Here is a 19,080-nt window from a genome sequence, read left to right on the forward strand (position 1 = left end):
ATTTTGTAAAGCTGCCGCAATTTCTCCTTTAGTTCCATTGCCATAAACTGACAACGTTGATTTACTTGATCATTTGTATTACCCATAAAATAAATATGTAGAAATTAGTGATCTGCATCAGGCAATGGTGGAAGTGATCTGGCACAATGGAAACGCTTCAGGAGTGCACTTAACGGCTATCAGTAAAGCTAAAATGTAAATTAAATAAAATATTACTTTCATGTAAATTTACAAATATCTTAAATTAGAAAAAAAAAGACACTTACTGCAGTGAAAAAATATTCAAGAATAGCAATTTCAAAAAGCATTAAGAAAGTAATAAAAATAGATTTTAAAAACAAAATTTCGCAATATTATAACATCTTGATTTATTATACAACTCAAATAACTAAATACAAAAGTAAAAACTACATATTACAAAGGATCAAAACATTTATTTTTATTTACAGCGTTTAAACCATTCAAAAGAGCAAAACAAGAAGACTTGATAAAAAAACAATATTAAAATAACAAAATTATACATACAATTTCCAAAATCTTAATGATGAGAAAGTAAAATTTAAAATATCAAAGTATGTTCATTTTACTTGAAATTAACAGTAATTATTCCAATTTATGAATTGAATACTAAACAATTCAACAACGAAATAGTTTTATACTAAAAGGGGTGATCAGTAGCTGAGCATTGTTTGCGATAATTGTCAGTGCTATTTTACATTTCAATATACATTTCGAAACAGTCAACTTCCAAAACTCTACTTCAAAAGCAATGACACAAATAATTAGAAAAAGTTAAAGTGAAAAAAATAAAGATTTTGTTTTATTCAATATTTTGTAACAATTTTATTTCATGTATTTTATTAAAACAGTTTGTAACATGAGATATAATTTCTATATATTAAGATTTTCATACTTATTTACACTATTAAAAAATATAACAAATTAAGAACTTATTCTGACCTTTATTAAATATTAATCAGACAATGAAAATGGAAAATAAAATATATTACTTAAAAAGGTTTACTTTTAAATAGATTTAAAATTCCACCTAAGACAAAATAAAAATCTTTGCATTTAAATTATAAATTTTTTTTACACAGATGAAGAAACTTGATTTAATGGAACTTCTAGGTATTTTGCTAATGCTTCGGCTTTGGCCTTGAGTATTCCAAGATCTACTGATGTATCAGCTTGGAGGCAAAGCAATAAATTTGCCACACTTGTAACTGCAACATAGCCATCCTACATGAAAATAATGAATGTAAGCTCACACCATAAATTATGAAACAAATATTTTTTGTAAAAGAAATAAAAAATATCTACAGGTACACTTATAAGGATTCTTACAAAAGTACTTTAAATTAGACTGTAAAAAAAATGTACGAAGAGTCTATAAATGTTTTATAGTCATTTGAAAAATAAAATTGCCAGTTACAGACTAGACACAGGCATTTTTAGATAAGACTTTATAAATGATAATAGTGCTTTTCCATGAACATAGATGGCGCAAGAACCAAAATTTGCTATGCTGTCTGAACACAAATATACTTCATAATACAGGTTAGTTCATCAAACAATTCTATAAACAATGCCAAAGACAAAAATAAATTTAAAAAAATAAAATAAAAGTTGTAAAGAGACAGGTGCATCTCAGGGTATTGGAACAAGTGTGGAATTGACATATAATGGACAATGATTGGAATTAACATACAAGTAATAAAATCACTACAGTTGCAATTTTTTGTTTGTACTTTGTAGTGCACTGTGCCATTTCTTAGAAAATATAGTGTAATGGTTTGTGTGATAAAAAAGAGCAAGAAAAAAAAACTAGTTTGTAGGAGTTCCTGCAATTACTTTTAGAGTAAGTTTAGTGAAGAAACAAGGTTCAAATGTAATTAATTTTTCATATTCGATGGGTACTAATAAGAGAGAGTCTGTTAACTGTACAAAGAGAATGTCTCTGAAGCCGAAACCTTATTTCATTTAACCATTATGATTTAAAACCAGTTTATCAATTCACTCATAACATATCCATGCTCTTAAATGGAAATGTACACTCATGATTAAAATTAAACTATGAGCAAGTTACTGCGACAAAGAGAAACTTATTTTGCTCTGTAACTTTCAATTTACTTTATTACAAGTACTTGATAATTTTCTAACATTTCTTGAATTAAATATTCAAAATCATATAAAATTAAAGGTTGAAAGAAAGATTTAGAATAACAGATTTGCTCATGTAAAAATGAATCAATTAATCCTTTATAATACCCAATACTTAATAAAGCAAAATAAATCACTCTTCTTTACAAATTTTTTTCTAACAATCTTTTAATGTGGAACAAAAGTGCAAATTGATTCGTTCGGCAAAATGCATCTCCTAAAAGAAGTTTCATTCACAGAAAGTAGTTTGTGATAAGTAAATTTTTTTAAAAAAAAAGTTGTAGTTACTCATAGTCAAGGTATCACAAAAGCTGTGATTTGCTATTTATTTATAATGTAATGAAAATGTAGTCCGTGGATCGAGATTCAAACAGAAAGTAAAGTTTATTAACAAAAAACAAACACATACAAATATAAAAAGAATGCCATCTGGCGGTATAAAAAGAAAAATACTTCGTAGCAATCCTTCCATGGGAATGACAACAGAAAACAAATGTGTCACTCTCCCATGCTTTAAATATGAGTCACTCTAGAATAAAAATAATTATGAACAGATTGTTAAAAATCTTAATTGAAAATTCGTGTAGATATGCCTCTTAATATATCACTTGCTTTCGCTTCTAGAATAGGTAAAAATAAATTTTGGGTTTCAATTGTGATCAAAATTGAGGATAATTAGAATTTATGTATCAGATTACAATAAATATAAATCTTGACTTTCATAAATTTGTATTAAAGTAAAGAAAAAACTCAATTTAAGTGCAAATCAAGCTGGACAATTTTAAACATGGTTAAAAGAAGCACCTGTAATAATGTATAGCTTTGCAGGCAAAAATTATTAAAAAACAGTAATATCAAAGAATCAATATAATATAATTATTTGTCGAAATTACATGCTGTTTCCTATAAATAACTTAATCAAGAATATGCTTTCTGAATTGGGAGCAGCAACGAGTAAAACTTCTAATTAGCGCATAATATTGGAGTTTTATTGTACTTTTGATATTAATATTAAAGGAAGAAAGAATTATTTGAAATAAAATTGTTGGGTCTTTTTTTCCTAAAAATTTAAATTGTATTAAGTAAAAGGCAAAGCTATTATAAATAATATCTACTAGAATGAATATTAAATGTTTAGTGTCAAGGAAAAAAATTATTGTAATGAATAAAATTTTATTACCTCACAATCAATAATAATAAACTTCAAAGCTTCCGAATTAAAGGCAGTGCATCCGCTTTTTTCGTATGTCATCCATATGTTACTTGTGATTGCAGCAGTGAGTTTTGCATCTTTTCCAGCATAACCAGAATAAGCTAATAAGGTTCCTTCTCTGTTTAATAGTCTAAAATGAAATACAATGGATTTAGAAGAAACACGCTTGTAAATTACCAATGAAAATGTCGACAATTTAAATTTTTGATTATATTTTTCAATAATGTTGTGAAATACCCAATGGCCAGACTTCTTAGATTTACAGTTACTTTATTCTGACGAAAAGAAGGCATTAAAATAAATTCAAGTAATTACATAATAATTATGTCATTACTGACTTTTAAATTTCAGACTTCTGCAATATTGGATCATTCAATGAAATTTAATGGCAAATTCACAAAGTCAGATGTTTGGTTTGCTGACATTAAAGTGCCATCACACGATTGCAGTGGTTTAATTAATTATGTACAACTAATTAATTATGTTCTGTTTTTTCGATGAGGCTATGCAACTCTAAAGCAATAAAAGGTGCTTGATCTTGATTCATATATTGCAGGGGTCTAGGTTTTTCTGTGAGGTACTTATTTTGTGAAAATTTAGACATAATTTCTAAAAATTAAAAATTATATTAAAAATTCAAAACAAAAATATGGATTTATCGTTTCTTGAGGGATACAAAAATAAAATTTTAAGAAAAAGTATTGTGCAAAACTACAGTTTTTCATTAAGTTGAATTTGTGAAGGTACCGCTAAACGGTAGTAAATTTGGCCTAGACAGACCCCTGTATGACTATAGCAGAATATAGCAGAAAAGACTATAGCAGATAGTAGAGTATAGCAGATAGAGAGAGCAGAATAACCCAGACTATAGCAGAAAAGTAACCAGGCTTCCAAGAGATAGTAGAGTATCTTATTTCCTAATGCATCTTGAGCCTTGAAACGGGAGAAAAACTTTGGAACATAAGTCACCAAAATCTTCAGAATCATTGTCAAGATGACAACTTGGCAAGCATTTTAGTAATGCGTTACCATTAAACCATTTAAATTTAAAGTAGTCCTTGGCATATTAAATAAAGTTTTCCCAATGCTTTCTGTTTTTTTGACTTGGATTTTCAGCCTGAAATTTTCAAATTGGTAAGATTTCTTGTTACATCAACCATCACTATTTTCAAAGCTTTTACGAGTTTAAAATCTATTTGGCGCCTTTTCAATTATAGTTGGCGCAACAGATCACTATACAGAAGTAGGGTGACCCGGGGTAATTCACGATCACTCTGTTTCTGGGGTAAATAATGATCACCTAAGTTTTATTTTTAAAAAATTATTTTTTTTTAAATTTAAGACATGGACAAGAATGCTTGTACACTTTACTAGAGTATAACTACATTTACTTAATAATAATTTTTTGTTTAATCTAACAAAATAAGTATCTTTTAAACTGCTTTCTGTATTTTCCATTTCAAAGATGGGTTTCAAAATATGCACATTTCTGCAAAGATCTCCCTCCTTCTCTTAATAATAAATATTTTGAGTCACTTTCTTTTTCTTTGATATAAAAGTAGTGTAAGCTTTTGTTTAATTGTTTCACATCTACTGTAAACATTATAATTGATTATAGGAAACTATATCAAATGTTGCCCCCTACAGATGGGGTAATTATTGATCACTGGGGTAATTCCTGATCATTGTCATTTCTTCTTATAAATAGTATATAAAATAGCTTATAAATACCTAATTGTCTTTTCTTAAATAACAGTTCATATTTATTAAGTGGAACAACTATAAAATATATTTTAACTGTCATCACAAAATTTGTTTTTAACTGTATACAAGACTGTATTCTGATTTGCACCATTTCTGATTTGTCTTACCTTGCTCCTATCTTAATTTTATGTGTGTACATCGTTAGAATAATTTTTAAGCTTATAAATTAGCCTAGTATAATTGTTAGAATACTTTTTAAGTTTATAAATTAGCCTAGTATAAATATGGTGAGAAATTATAAGCCTAAAAAGGATACTCGGCTTCTAGAAAACAAAATTAGTGAATTTCTTTTAATGATTGAAAATGAAAATTTCAGTGTGAGAGCTGCTGCCAGAGCTGTTGACATACCTTACTTAACTTTACACTTTCCCTTAATGAAGTTAAAAAATCCAGCAAAAGTAACCCATGTGGGAACTCTATTATATTTCAGAAGAACATGAGAATGAGTTGGCTGATTGCCTAAAGTGTATGGCACGATGCAAAGATTTTTGAAAATTTAATGTGTTAATTGTTCTTCTTGCTTTTAAATAAATCATTTTATTAACTGCTTAAACGTATCTTTTTGGTTTATTTGTTTGATCTTGATGTCTTATTTGTTAATTACCATTATATAATTATTTTTAAACAGCCCCTTTACAATAAAAACTGGTGATCAGTAATTACCCCAGAAGTGATCAGGAATTACCCCAGAAATGATCAAGACCAGGGGTAATTCCTGATCACTAAAAACTTAAAATCTTTTAAATTCTAATTAGATTTTCAAACAAAAGAAGGTGGCATTGGACTCATCTCATATAGCCTCAAACTTCCAATAAATATTAAAATTCTATTTTGAATAGTTTTTTCACAAAATAGATGTTTGCGTTTTTTGATCAGGAATTACCCCAGGTCACCCTATTACCTTTTTTCTCAAATGAACCAATGATATTTTTATTCAACTATAATAACTGCCCTCCAGTGTCTTCACAGACCCTCATAACGAAAACCTCTCCCACTGTAAATCATTCAAGAAAAAAAAAACATGCTAGCTCCTTGCAATAAGACATACGAAGTTGTGTTAACTTACATCATTTCTCAATAATTTTAACATATGACAATTACTCAAATGAAAATACAAATAAGGTAGCTAAATATAGTTCAAACCCCACATAAACAATAAATAAAATTAGGTGCATTTTAAGGACATTTAATAAGACAGAAAAGGAAAATGATCTTATACTCGTAAATTGACAGACACTAAGTAATTATATGAAATGAAATAATTACAGAGTACTTGAAACTCCTCCAGTGTTTGCTTGGCTTAAAACTTGAGTTAAAGCTTTTGGTTTTAACATGATGGAAAATGTATTATTAGTTTTAAATTTAACAACTTTAGACAAATTTTAACTAATTTCAGACCCTTTCAATAATTTATGAAAAATGTAAGTCACCTGATCGTGACAAATTATTTGTTGATTTAAAACGTTACCGGTTGTTTAAATCTGCCCGTCTTCCAGTTGCTCCAATCAGGTAGAAAATAGAAACTAGAAAAAAGAAATGAATAATAGTTTTGCTTGCTGGCAACAGAAAAAAAGAAGTTTGTGGTTACAATTATTTGATCATTTTCGCGTTATGGATGGTGTTTTCAATAGAAATGTAAACAATCTCAAGCTCGGCACCTACTCTAGTTCCGGTTAAAAAGTTTGCAGCTGCTTACTACATGTTATTCTGATAAGCGATGTTTTCAAACGGATAATTTTGTTTTCAATAAAAGAACTGAGCTCAAATCTGCCATATTTCATAAGATATTAATGCTAATATGTAATTCTAGTGAGTTTGAAGTGAAAATTTGTTTTAGTTTTTTAGAGATATATTGTTAAAAAAGGTGACATGGTTGCTAGATTTTGAATAACTCGCTTTTTTGGCAGTCTTGATATGGCCTCTTTCCATAAGTTTATTACTGTTTGTTCTTGTTGCAAGCTGTGCCCCATCTTACGTTAGTGTTAACACTTTTAGCATTGTAAACACCAGTATTGTTAGCATTGTAAGCACAAGTAATAAGTAATCAAATACATGGTTTGCAAGAATCTCAAAACACAATGATGTCAAATGACTTTAAAATACAACGGAAACAGTAACCCGGAAATTTAGGCGGTACCGAGCTTGCAGCGTTCCCTAGTGTAGAAAACACCAGCCATTGCCAAACTTCATAATTCAGCCAAATTAGCAAAATCTTGTTATAAAAAAAGCTGTTTCAGATAATTATGTAGGTAGTGTTGCCTCTAAACTCTCGTAAAAAAAAGACTTAATTTTTTTATAATGGGATGGACATTTTAGAATTTTTATTTATTTATCTTGTTCTTATGTACGTTTTAACACTATATTATTATAATTTTTTTAATTTCTACTTATGTTATTTTTATCGCCATTATTTTAATAAAATTGTGGATTAATATTTTTTTATTTCAAAAACTAAGCAACATATATTCTTTTTTCATTATTTCAAGTCTACTTTATAAATAATTTTTCTAATTATAATTTAGGTTAAGCTCGTTTTTCATAATATTACTTTCAAACTCTTTTCTCATTATTTCTTATTTTTATTAATACTTAGTAAAAAAGGAATAAATATGCAGTTAAGTATTACTTCCTTTGTCATTATTACAACTTGCAATTTAGTAACTATGATGATCGGTAACAGTAACGGATCACTCCGAGAAACCGACATTTGAGGAATTTATTGTCAATTCAGACAGAAATTCAAGTTACCAAGAGTAATACATACCTATTCTAGTATCGATTTCTTTTTTCTTTTCTTTCCTTTCCTTTTTTTTACTCTTTTGTAAGCAAAATTTGTTACCTCTCATGAATTTAATGTGATTATTTAGGTAGCTTTTATTTAAATCTATTAATTATTTTTTTTTTCATTAAGCTCGTTTTGAAAATTACTTTTTAAAAATGTGTCTCTTTTTCTTAATCAAACGATGGGCTCTGTTTTAGAGTTTTATCCTGGAAACCGTTATATTATAGATTTATATTAAAATTAAATAATTGAAAAATAAAACACATAACTTAAAAGTAGAAATGTTAAACTTATTCAAGAAATGTTACAAGCCTTCTTAAAATTTTGTAATACGCAGGTGGCATTTCTTGCCCTTGAGGTGGCTGCGAGGCAAATGGGCTTAGTCATAGATGTAGAAAAAACGAAATATATGTTATTCACAAGAAACAGAGCCCCAGACCTCTATCTTGAAATAAATTTTTATAGATTCGAAACAGAAAAGAGTTTTACTTACTTAGGATCAATTATTACCATTGAGAACAGAATGACTCCTGAAATAAAAAAAACTGACTGAAATAGGGCTGTCTATGGGCTGAGAAGATTTATTAAATCTAGGTTTCTTTCTAGAAAAACAAAGTTCTTAATCTACAAGACTCTTGTCCGGCCAGTCTTGACATACGCTTCTGAGCAATGACAAAACTAGAGGAAAATTGTATCGCAATATTTGAGAGAAAGATTTTGCGACGTATACTTGGTGGTGTAAATGAAAACAATAACTGGAGAAGGAGATTTAACTTTGAACTGTACAAGATTTATAAACAACCTGATATTATTAAATACACAAAAATAAATAGAATGAATCAGATGGCCCACGTGATTCGAATGAGTGTTGACAATATAATAAAAAAGATACTGCTTTTTAGACCCACTGAAACAAGAAAGCAGGGAAGGCCGCGGTTGAGATGCGCTGACTCAGTGGAGTATGAATTTCTTGCAATTAATTAAAAGAATTGGAGATCAAAGATAAATCGGAAGTCTTCAGAGGAAGGCATTGGCTCACATTGCCGTTCACCATGTCAGCCTTTTTAACAATATATCTTAAAACAAATTTTCTCTTCAAACTCACCAGAATTGCTAAATATAATCAATATCTGATGAAATACAGCAGATTTGAGCTCAGAAATTATACAATTTATTTCTCTTATTAAAGACAAAATTATCTGTTTGAAAATATCGCTTCGCACTATAAACTGTAATAAGCAGCTGTAAACTTTCTAACCGGAAGTAGAGCAGGTCAAAAGCTTGAGATTGTTATTGTTTATATTTATATTTAAAACCCCATCCATATGTATGTATAATTAATATGTCAATACCCAAGCTTTTGAATAAATCGATATAATTTAAAAAGCAAATTTTGAACGCTGCATTCTATTTAAAATTTCATGTTTACTTAAAAAATAAAATGTGTTCATTGTTTCGAAAATTTTAATTTTGGCTTAATTATGCATTGCGTGTAAAAGTATAAACAGTTTATAGTTAGTCACAGATTCTTTTTTATTATATCAGAAAAAAAAATATTTTTGTATGGTTTTCATCAGTATTCTCAAATAATAGCTTGTACTTGCATTCATAAAATAAATAGAAATTTGTCAATTTAGCAGATGTTCAATATTTTGAAACCAAAAATTCTTTTAACGAGAGGTTTGTTTACATTTCAATAATTAAATAATTACACTTTAATATTAGAAAATGAAATTCAAGATGTCATCAAAATTTGTAGTACTTGTTTCAATTGCCAATTATAAGTGATTATTTTAGATTTTTATTCAGTGTAATTACATATTTAATTAACTAAAATTTTTATAATCAATAGTATGTTGTTATGCATAATGTTAATGTTAGGCTATATTCTTATTGTATTTAGCAATTGATAATCAGAAAAAAAACAAGACTCAGTACTATTGTCATTCATAGTAAGTCAGAGGTGTATGTCAAGATGTCATAAATCTATACTAAACAAGAGTATTGGAATATAAACCTCAAAAATTGTGATGAATGACAAAAAAGCTAAATTTTTCATACTTTCGAATACCTTTCTTCTAATTTCTCAGTTCATATTTAAAATAAAATTAAGTAATGAAGGAATTTTAATTTATTTGCTTTTCCTTTCTTGCTCAGTAATACGCCAGATTAACGTTTTTTTCCCTAAGCATTGGCTACAAATTTTATTTTCTTACCTAGACCAAAGATTTTAAACTGAATGAGATATTTCAGCAAATGGCCAATATAGCAAAGGGCCGCAGAGTGAAACAATCGTTCTAAATGCAAAATTGAAAAGCACATTAAAAAGATTAATCCTTTACATGCATTTTGTAACGCTAGTAAAAAAAGTTGACGAATTTATTATATTTTTTTTACTTTATTTTTCAAAAGTTTTCAATTACGGTTAGCCAGGCTCAAATAAATTCGACTAATTTTTTTCTGTTATTTAATCTAATTTTTATGTGTTTAAAAAATAAACGGAATAAAAAAAAAGTTAACTGAGGTCTACGCTTTTTGCTGCTCCCGGTTAAACGAAAAGTAACAGGAAATTTCTCTCCAGAGAAGTCTGTTGCTCAGCAATGAAGAGAAAAAAAATCTGGCCCCGACGGAAAAAAATCACAAGAAATTATGAAATTTTTACCCAAGTAACGAAAAAGATTTCATAACAGAAGTAGTACTTTAATTAAGTCGTATTGGTGCTGCACAATGGGCTAATGGTGACAGTCTGGAAAACATCATCGAGGATGATTCGAAGACAGTGCCATCACAATTTTAATCCTCTGCTGAAGGAATAGTTCCCTCGCTTTGGTAGCCCGATGAGCTGCGTATGAAGTCGAGCACTTTACGGTAGACCAGATTATCGTTAAACCGATACCACTTTATACTACAAAAGTAACTTGTGTTTATACAAAAATTGGTTTGAAGGAACAAAGAAGCATTGTCCTTTGGGAAGGCAGCAGCTGGACACACAGCTATTTATTTTATATCCGTCGTTGAATAGCCATGCCAGTGTTTGAGTTTACGACTACTAATGTTCAACTCCATAGCCCCTTAATTTTAAACCAATCCAGACGACAAAGAAACTCCTGGATCAGTACCCCCAGAGATATGATTTGTTATGGGAATGTATTACAGATTTAACGTGCATCAGTCGCTATTTACTTCAGCCGGCAGGTATCGAACTTACGACCTCTTGGACATGGGCCCAGTGCCCTCCAAACCAGGCTATCCCGTTTAATTAAGCTATTCTTGTTTAATTAAGAGTATTATAAACCTAAGTTTTCCTTTTTTTTAAATATTTTTTAATGAACTAAAGAAATGAGTGTGTAAATAATATCAATATTTTTTTCTGCAAACCAAATTTACTCAGTATCATTTGCAAATCTCATGAAGTGCAAATTCTTGACCGGCTTCATTTAATCGTAGTTTCATTTTAATCGTAGTTGAAGGAGTACAGATACGTAGTTAAAGGAGGTATGTTACATTCAGAAAAAAAAGTCGTGTGCTAGAGAGATAATTTTGAACAGAACGAATTAGTTCTTTTGGTTGAAATGCTGGCAATATCATTACAGTACCTTGGTTAACAAGTGCCATGAAATAAGGTTCTGAACTTAAACTATGGATTTTAATATAAATAAACTCAAACATTTTTCTATTTACATACCTCCTTGATCTCCGCACCACTTTGATATTCTGTAAAGCATAAAATGAAATAATGTTGAATAAAAAAAAGAGATTTCAAATAAAATATTTTATTTTGCCTATTGAAATAATAATTGAAATTTGGTCATATTAACATTTGGTCATGAGGCCTTGGCGGTGGACGACTTCGGTAAGTCTATTTGGCATGTTGCTAATCGGATAAGCCGCAAATAGTCGATCTTTCTTCAGCTCCTCCCAAGTTTCCTGGAATTTGCCCCAGAATTCATCACATGATGGAGTGCTAGTGAGAATGAGTTTCTTTTTCAACTCAGATCATACATTTTCAATGGGAATCAAGTCCAGAGAATTACTAGCCCATGCCATGGTTTCAACTGCCTGCTGGTTTAACCAGTTTTTTTAACGATCTTGCTACGATGTATCCTAGAGTTATCTTGCTGGAAAACAAAGCAGCCATCGTTAAAATGATTTCCATGACATCTGAAATCATAATATGCTCAAGTAAATCACGATCGAGCTGTATCCAGACTACCGACGATCCGACGAAGAGCTCAAAGTCCTGATGAGAAGAGGCAGCCCCACACAGGTATCGAAACACGGCAACTTCGGTGTATATTCTGGAAATATAAGGGGTCATTAAGCATTACAACAGGTCGCCAAACCCTTATACAACTAGAATAATCTGATTGAATACAGCTTTCGTCCGTGAAAAGGACTCTACCCCAATCATGCAATGTGCGTTGGCAAATGCTAATCTTCCTCTTTTTTGATCATCAGTGAGAAGAGGCTTCTTCCTTGCTATTCTACTTGATAGACCGGCGTCTGTTTCTCACTGTCTGAGATGTCATCTAAAATATGAAAGTTTTTAAACAATTTAAAATAAAAATAAGTATAGCTCATTCGATCAGCAATCATTATACCATATTGTTCATTATGCCGTATATTGCTTTATTCATTACACCATATGCTGTTTTTGATTTCCTTTAATGTTCAAAAAAGTTATACGCTTTATTTAAGGTGTCCCAAAAGGTGCTAAATACTAATTTCTGGAACTATTTTTTTAGTAATACTAGTCTTTATAAAATTCCATTTAATTCAGATGATTCCATCGTAGTTTTGCAATTCTTACGTTCGCGAGTTATTGTTTTACTGTCTAAAAATATTTTCATAAACTTTTTTTTAAGAAGAAAAGTTCACACAAGACTTTAGATTCAAAATAAAACAGTGCAGGACGATCTGGCATACTTTTGGGATAAATTTGGAAGCGCAGACTAAAAAATAAAAATGTCTCAGGTATGTTAAGAGTAAATTTATTTTCATTATTCTGGTTTCAAAAAAATTAAGTTACAGGAAATCCTGCTAATCGTAAGTTAATTGGAAAATCCGGCTCTTTCTTAACTGTCGACGTCATTTTTACAGTGCTTCTGCATGGCTCACTGCAGCAAGCCTATGAAAAGTCGTCGGTAGTTTGCAAAGAGCTGGATATTCAAATTAGCATACGGCATATACGCTGACAAAAAGATCCATAGTGGTCGAATAATTTTTTATTAATTTTCAATTCAATTGTGGAAAAATGTATAAAAAATCGACAGCCATGTTTATTTTAGAAATGTTTCTAATTGAAGAAGAAAGGAAGTAAATAAAATGTGGTCATTTAATAACGCTTTTCTGTATAAAAAAGGTCATGGGTGCTATGCATAAAAAAAATAAATAAATAAAAGATTAAAAGACAGAATCCAGTGCAAACGATGACGTCATTTAAAAACTAAGTTTTTGAAAAAATAAAATCACATTTTTGGTACACAAAAACAGTCAAAATATGCAAAATATCAACCGCGACTGGTATTTGTAGATCCCTGGTTATATTGTAATTCAACTAAACCTTTTTGCTAGATGTAAAACAACTTGTAATCTTGGGATCTCAAAATTAGTAATATCTTCAGAATTTAACACATATTACAAGGCACATTTAGCACATTTGTGCATGTTCTTTTAAAATTACTTTGAATCTAATAAACCATTTGATTGAGATAAAATAATTTCAACCTTCATGTTTGGGTATTTAATAGTTTGACACAAGCCTTGTGGAAGAGCCACCAAGATTTTACTTTGTCTTATTTGTTAGTTTATTGATATACTGTTATTGAGTCCGATTATTTTGTCTCGCAATACTGAAATCAATGTGGAAATAATGTATTGTATACTGCTGTTCCCAGACTTCGCTCAAAACGCATACATAGTGACACTAAACACAATATGTCTTTAAATAAATAATCTCAAGAAACTGAAGCGGTAAGATATAGTGCGGTTTTAAGGAGAACTCCTCCAGACTGAAAGTCTGGGGCTGTTTGCTGCAAAGGTAACAAGCGAGAGCACATTTCTAATGGGGGTGAAATGGAGGAAAGAAGGTGTCGATTAGTTTACTCACGATGACCTACGCGAAGATAAAGACAAAACTATTCACCCCACCAGTGGCGTACGCAGAATTTTTTCAAGGGGGGTGTTCATAATTTTCTGAAGCTACTAAAAGAAATTCGAGTATGTAATAAAGCACTATTATTTCCCTTATTTAGACAGCTAGACAGTTTTGACTTTTTATTTAGACAACATTGTTTAGTTAAATTTTGATTTAAGTTTAAGAACATAATGTAATATCTTCTCGCATGTAATATCTTCTGAAAAAAGTCCAATGTCATATAGGTGGGAAGTAACACTTTGAGGGCCACTTTTACATTCATCAGATTTTGTTATGCTAGAAACGTTTTCTTCAACGGTATCACATTTCTGTACAACAGAAAAACTTACATTGTACTCCGTTCCCCGTTTTATATAATTTTCCACCGCATTTCCAAAATTCTCGAATTGTCTCAAAGATGACAGAACGTCTAAGATTCCAGAATCATCGCGTAAAGACCTCGCGAATGGCAGCCAGTCTCGAAAACTATCGCGACTGGCAGAACAGATAGGAACCAGTCCATAACAGTATTAGTTGAATTTGGTTTCAAAAGTACAACCCTATTATAGTAAATGTTTTTTTTCAGTATTCTGAGAAATACCGTGAGAAAAAAAGGTAGGCATAAGGCAAATAAAAATATATAGTCTTAAAAAATAATACCGCATAATTTCTACTAAAATTTTTATTTTTGCCATTTTGTCTGAGCTCAAGGGGGGTGTTCAAACCCCTAAACCCCTCCCTTGCGTACGCCACTGCACCCCACACCCCTATTCGAAGTGAACTTCTCTCGTAACCATAGTACCAGCCACGACACGAGGCGGGTGTCTGGAGTTCTCCTGAAAGCCGCACTATATTATCTGGTTGAAAACCTCATACGATTCAAAAATGTACAAAAAAATGAAATAACAGTCAACATGTTTCAAGCGCATCAAAAATAGGAGTGTCACGTCTGTCAAGTCTTAAAAATGGGATCCTATTTTCGATGCGCTTGAAACATGTCGATTGTCATTTCGTTTTTTTGTATATTTTTAAAGAGTACGAATTTTTTAATCAGGTAATACATGTCTTTGTTTATTCTTCATAAAACACGATTTTTTTTAAAAAAATATTTTTTTATTCTTATTTTATTCTTTATGCTTTTAAAAATCTAGGGCGTATCATCGGACACTGAATGGACATCAAAAGTTATTGTCATGGAAGAATCACTGAAAAGTGGATCATTTGGAATTATGCATAAGGTGATACATGCTCGTACTAAAAAAGTTGCTGTTCTAAAAGAATCCCCAAAGCCTAAGGTAAATAGATTAATTAATATCTGAAATAATAGATAAGTCTATACAGTATTTGTTATGTGGGATACGTGCAAAAATTAAAAATATTAATTTAATGTAAAAATCTCCGAAAACAAATGCAAATAGATAATTAATTACTTAAAAATATCAAACCTCTACATATAAAACTACTTCAAATATTTGTGAACAGCGTGATCCATTTAATATTTTCCGCTACTATGACGGCAGTCCATTTTCGGATCCAACTCGAAAAATCACAAGCTGTGCTGAAAACTGTTAATATGCAAGGGTTTCAGGACAGTCTTAATTGTGTATTTTTAGAATCTTTGTAAAAATGAAACAACATAAATATGCGCATTAGGGAATGCAAATAAGCAAAACTGTATTCAATTCTACCGAACCATTTCAACATCAAAGTCTGTTTGATTGCCAGAAGAAATACGGAAAAGTTAAAGCTGATTATTTAACACACTTATTTAAAACACACAGAGAAAAAATTAAATTAGTTTTGATGCTTTTTTCCCCCCTGTTCTTCTTACTAAAGGTTCGTCAGATTTCGATAGTGTTTTTTATTCTCTCTCGATTTAATATCAGTTTTCAATCTGCAACCAGATACATTTTTTACTTCATCTTTTGGAAGGATTTAAAATATATAGAACGGTCATTACGGACTTAAAAATTTAGAATCATTAAAACAAATGTTAGTTAATTATAAACATTTAAGTAATCATAATAAAATAGACCTGAAAATTTAAAGTTTCAGTTAGTAGCCAGTGGCCGGTAGATTCCAATAACTTAGTAGCCACTCTTTCTTCAAGCCTAATGAGTCTAATAGAGATAGGTCAGTTAGTTCATTCAGTTTTCATTCAGTTTTCATTCAATTTATATTCAATATTCAGTTTTTACAAACCTTTTTGCTTAGATTAAAATTTTTTTATTTATTTATTTGAAGTTATCTATAGCTACGAAAAGTTAATTCAACAATAAAAATAATATAAACCTATGAAAAAATTTAGTTAAACATACTGACTTTAAAGAATTTTACTTAAAAATATTTGGGGAGACAAAATAAGATAATGTATACATTACAACTGCCGACCGACCTGTGTAGAGGGCATGGAACTGTCTTTGCACCAGAAAGGTTCTGGGTTCGAATCCCGGGCAAGGCATGGATGCTCTTTCATTCTCTGTACTATCTGTCTTTATTGTGGGAGTGACGTTGGCCCACCTAATATGGTGCCCCTGTAAGAGTGGCCAACAAAAATCGACCTGTATATGCCTGAATTGACGGATGTTAACACAGGTGGGCATTGGAAAAAAAAATACATTACAACTTTGAAATAAGTGAATTGTTAAAGAACTCTCCTTCTACATGAATCTGTCCATCACAAATTGATGAATTCTGAAGAATCAAAATTTTGAATGGAGACATTGGATATTTGAATGAAAATTTTGTTTTGCAGAGTCTTTCTTCACTAATGTACTTTTATCATTAAGTGATTAAATTTTTTTTTTTTAAATGTAAGTTGCCACTTTTTTAGTTGACTCGCCATCGCCATGTAGCGAGTTGTAATTTGAGTGACTAGAGGTAACGAAAACAAATTAAAAATTTTTCTACAGGAAAAGAAAAAACAATCAGAGCAGACGATATGGAAGTCAGTATCTGGACACCCATACATTGTTCAACTCTTTACTTCGTTTCCAGTTGAAGACAAGTAATTGATAAAATAATAATTGTTATTTAAGCTACAATTAAATGTATTAATATAAATGCAATTATATAAATGAGCATTCGCAACAGGCAATCATGGCCATAGCGAACGATAAATTCTGAGGAGGGGGGGGGGGTTCAAAACTCTTCGATTTAGATTCGCTTTTAAAACAACTGATTATTTAAAAAACTTCGGAGATTTTAAATTCTTTCACATTTTATAATTATTAATTTTAAACGATAAATTATTATTTATAATAAAAAATATTTGGTTAGTAAACTTTTGAGTTTTCCCCTTCTGATCACTTAAGAACTTCGAGCACTTATGCATCAAAATACAGTAAACGATGCAAATATATATATATATTATATGTAACGAAGTATTTTTTTTTAACCAAATATATATGTAATACAAAAATTATAAATATTTTTGTATTGATAAAAGAATTAAAACTCTTTCGGTTTCATAAAATGTCTTTGTTAAAGAGTAAGAGTAGAGATATTCTATTTTGGGAATTCAAGGCTGAAAACATACCATTGAATTGTAATTAGATTTATATTTCAAAGGAGGAGTTATTTTTAGAATCTTGTCCCTCTTTCACTTCCATATTAGGAAGCAGTGAATGATATTCCATAATGCGTAGAGTTACAAAGGTATGTACGACTGGAACCTAATTACATCATTCTCTGTAGTATTTGATGCAAAACCGATGGTTTTCGCAGGCCTCTTGCTGAATAACGTGTTCCATAAAACATCTGTCGGAACAATCCGGAGTTCCCCCCTTGTGAAGTGGGGATGTGAACTGTTATAACCATCAGCCTATCTTTAAATAAAGCTTTTTAGAACGTTTCATGGCTTATGACTGCATTATTAAAGATGAATACAACAATGATAACAGGGATGCAGCCCTGTTATTATAAGTCGACAGGATTCGAACCTGTAAATCTATGGTATGTTTTCAGCCTTGAATTCCCAAAATAGAATTTCTCTACTCTTACTCTTTAACAAAGACATTTTAAGAAACCGAAAGAGTTTTAATTCTTTTATTAATACAAAAGTATTCATAATTTTTGTATTATATATATATATATATATATATATATATATATATATATATATATATATATATATATATATATATATATATATATATATATATATATATATATATATATATTTGGCTAAAAAAATACTTCGTTTTCTCAATAAATTAATGTGATTCAAAGAATTAAAGTTAAATGCTATTTTTAGTTATGACGACGGAAATATCGATCCCTTCACAAAAACTCTTAATTCGTAAAACCACAAAATCGAATTTATAGAGCAGTTCTGTTTATACGCATCAATCCAATCAAATTCGGAAGCAAAAAAAGTCATAATAGATAATTTTCCATAACAATAATAAAGAAAAAAAAACGGTTACAATATAAACTTAGGTATCAGGAAAAATAATAATGGTAAAATATTTTCTTCAGTCGGTCAGCTAGCTTTAAAAAAAAAAAAAAAATGATCAGGAACATATTTCGACCGAAAAGATTCTATCGATTTACCTATTTCAAATTTTTATTTTTTAATGCAGCTTTGGCAGAGAAAAGCGAAAAGAAATTCGTCAATAGGTTAAATATTTTTTCTGTCGGCCTGCTTGTTAATTAACAAAAATAAATAAATAATAATAACAGAAACAAAAGCCCCCTGAAAAAAAGTCAAAAGGTTAATATGTCGATAGGCCGACTATAGCATTCCTCTATAACTGTGGAGCAGCAGACTGCCTCCAGCTCACTACGCCCCTGGTTGCGAGTAACATTATTCACGTTTAAATGACTTAAAATTGATAATTAAATTTAACTTTTGCAGGATATTCTACATATTTGAATACTTTCCGAAAGGCAGCATCTGGTCCTTCATTAAAGTCCACAAAAAGCTACATTCTACAGTTGCTAAGATATTGACGTCACAAATTGCATTAGCCATCCATTTCATTCATGAAAAAAGTAATTAATCAAAATTATATATTATTT

At 30.1% G+C, this 19,080-nt stretch overlaps 2 protein-coding genes across 3 annotated transcripts in view; one reads left to right on the forward strand and one right to left on the reverse strand.

Annotated features, from left to right (window-relative positions):
* LOC122271033 (putative serine/threonine-protein kinase DDB_G0277449) overlaps positions 1-19,080 on the forward strand; it is a 116,600-nt gene that overhangs the window by 85,201 nt on the left and 12,319 nt on the right. The window contains exons 1-4 of one of the 2 annotated variants that reach the window (XM_043050815.3): positions 12,759-12,896; positions 15,210-15,353; positions 16,971-17,065; positions 18,917-19,053. In XM_043050815.3, coding sequence (XP_042906749.2) covers positions 12,888-12,896; positions 15,210-15,353; positions 16,971-17,065; positions 18,917-19,053 — 385 coding nt within the window. In that variant the 5' untranslated portion in view covers positions 12,759-12,887. Of the gene's footprint in view, positions 1-12,758; positions 12,897-15,209; positions 15,354-16,970; positions 17,066-18,916; positions 19,054-19,080 lie in introns of those variants that run through there. The other variant, XM_087164075.1, reaches the window with a different exon arrangement.
* On the reverse strand, positions 415-6,810 carry Lamtor2 (Late endosomal/lysosomal adaptor, MAPK and MTOR activator 2). The gene is made up of 3 exons (XM_087164076.1): positions 6,407-6,810; positions 3,344-3,506; positions 415-1,242 (listed from the first exon to the last, which is right to left on the reverse strand). The coding sequence occupies exons 1-3, from the start codon at positions 6,472-6,474 to the stop codon at positions 1,093-1,095; spliced, it is 381 nt and encodes a 126-aa protein (XP_087020202.1). The 5' UTR covers positions 6,475-6,810; the 3' UTR covers positions 415-1,092.

This window comes from Parasteatoda tepidariorum, chromosome 5, assembly GCF_982258835.1.
Source record: "Parasteatoda tepidariorum strain Cologne lab strain chromosome 5, Ptep-v5.0, whole genome shotgun sequence".
Taxonomy (NCBI): domain Eukaryota; kingdom Metazoa; phylum Arthropoda; class Arachnida; order Araneae; family Theridiidae; genus Parasteatoda; species Parasteatoda tepidariorum.

Excerpts from the sequence above, each read along its gene's own strand:
- Lamtor2 (XM_087164076.1), bottom strand. The coding sequence starts at position 6,474 with ATGTTAAAACCAAAAGCTTTAACTCAAGTTTTAAGCCAAGCAAACACT. Across the intron at positions 3,507-6,406 it reads GGAGGAGTTTCAAGTACTCT|ACTATTAAACAGAGAAGGAA; the intron begins GTAATTATTTCA and ends ATTTCATTTTAG. Across the intron at positions 1,243-3,343 it reads TTATTATTATTGATTGTGAG|GATGGCTATGTTGCAGTTAC; the intron begins GTAATAAAATTT and ends ATTTTCATGTAG.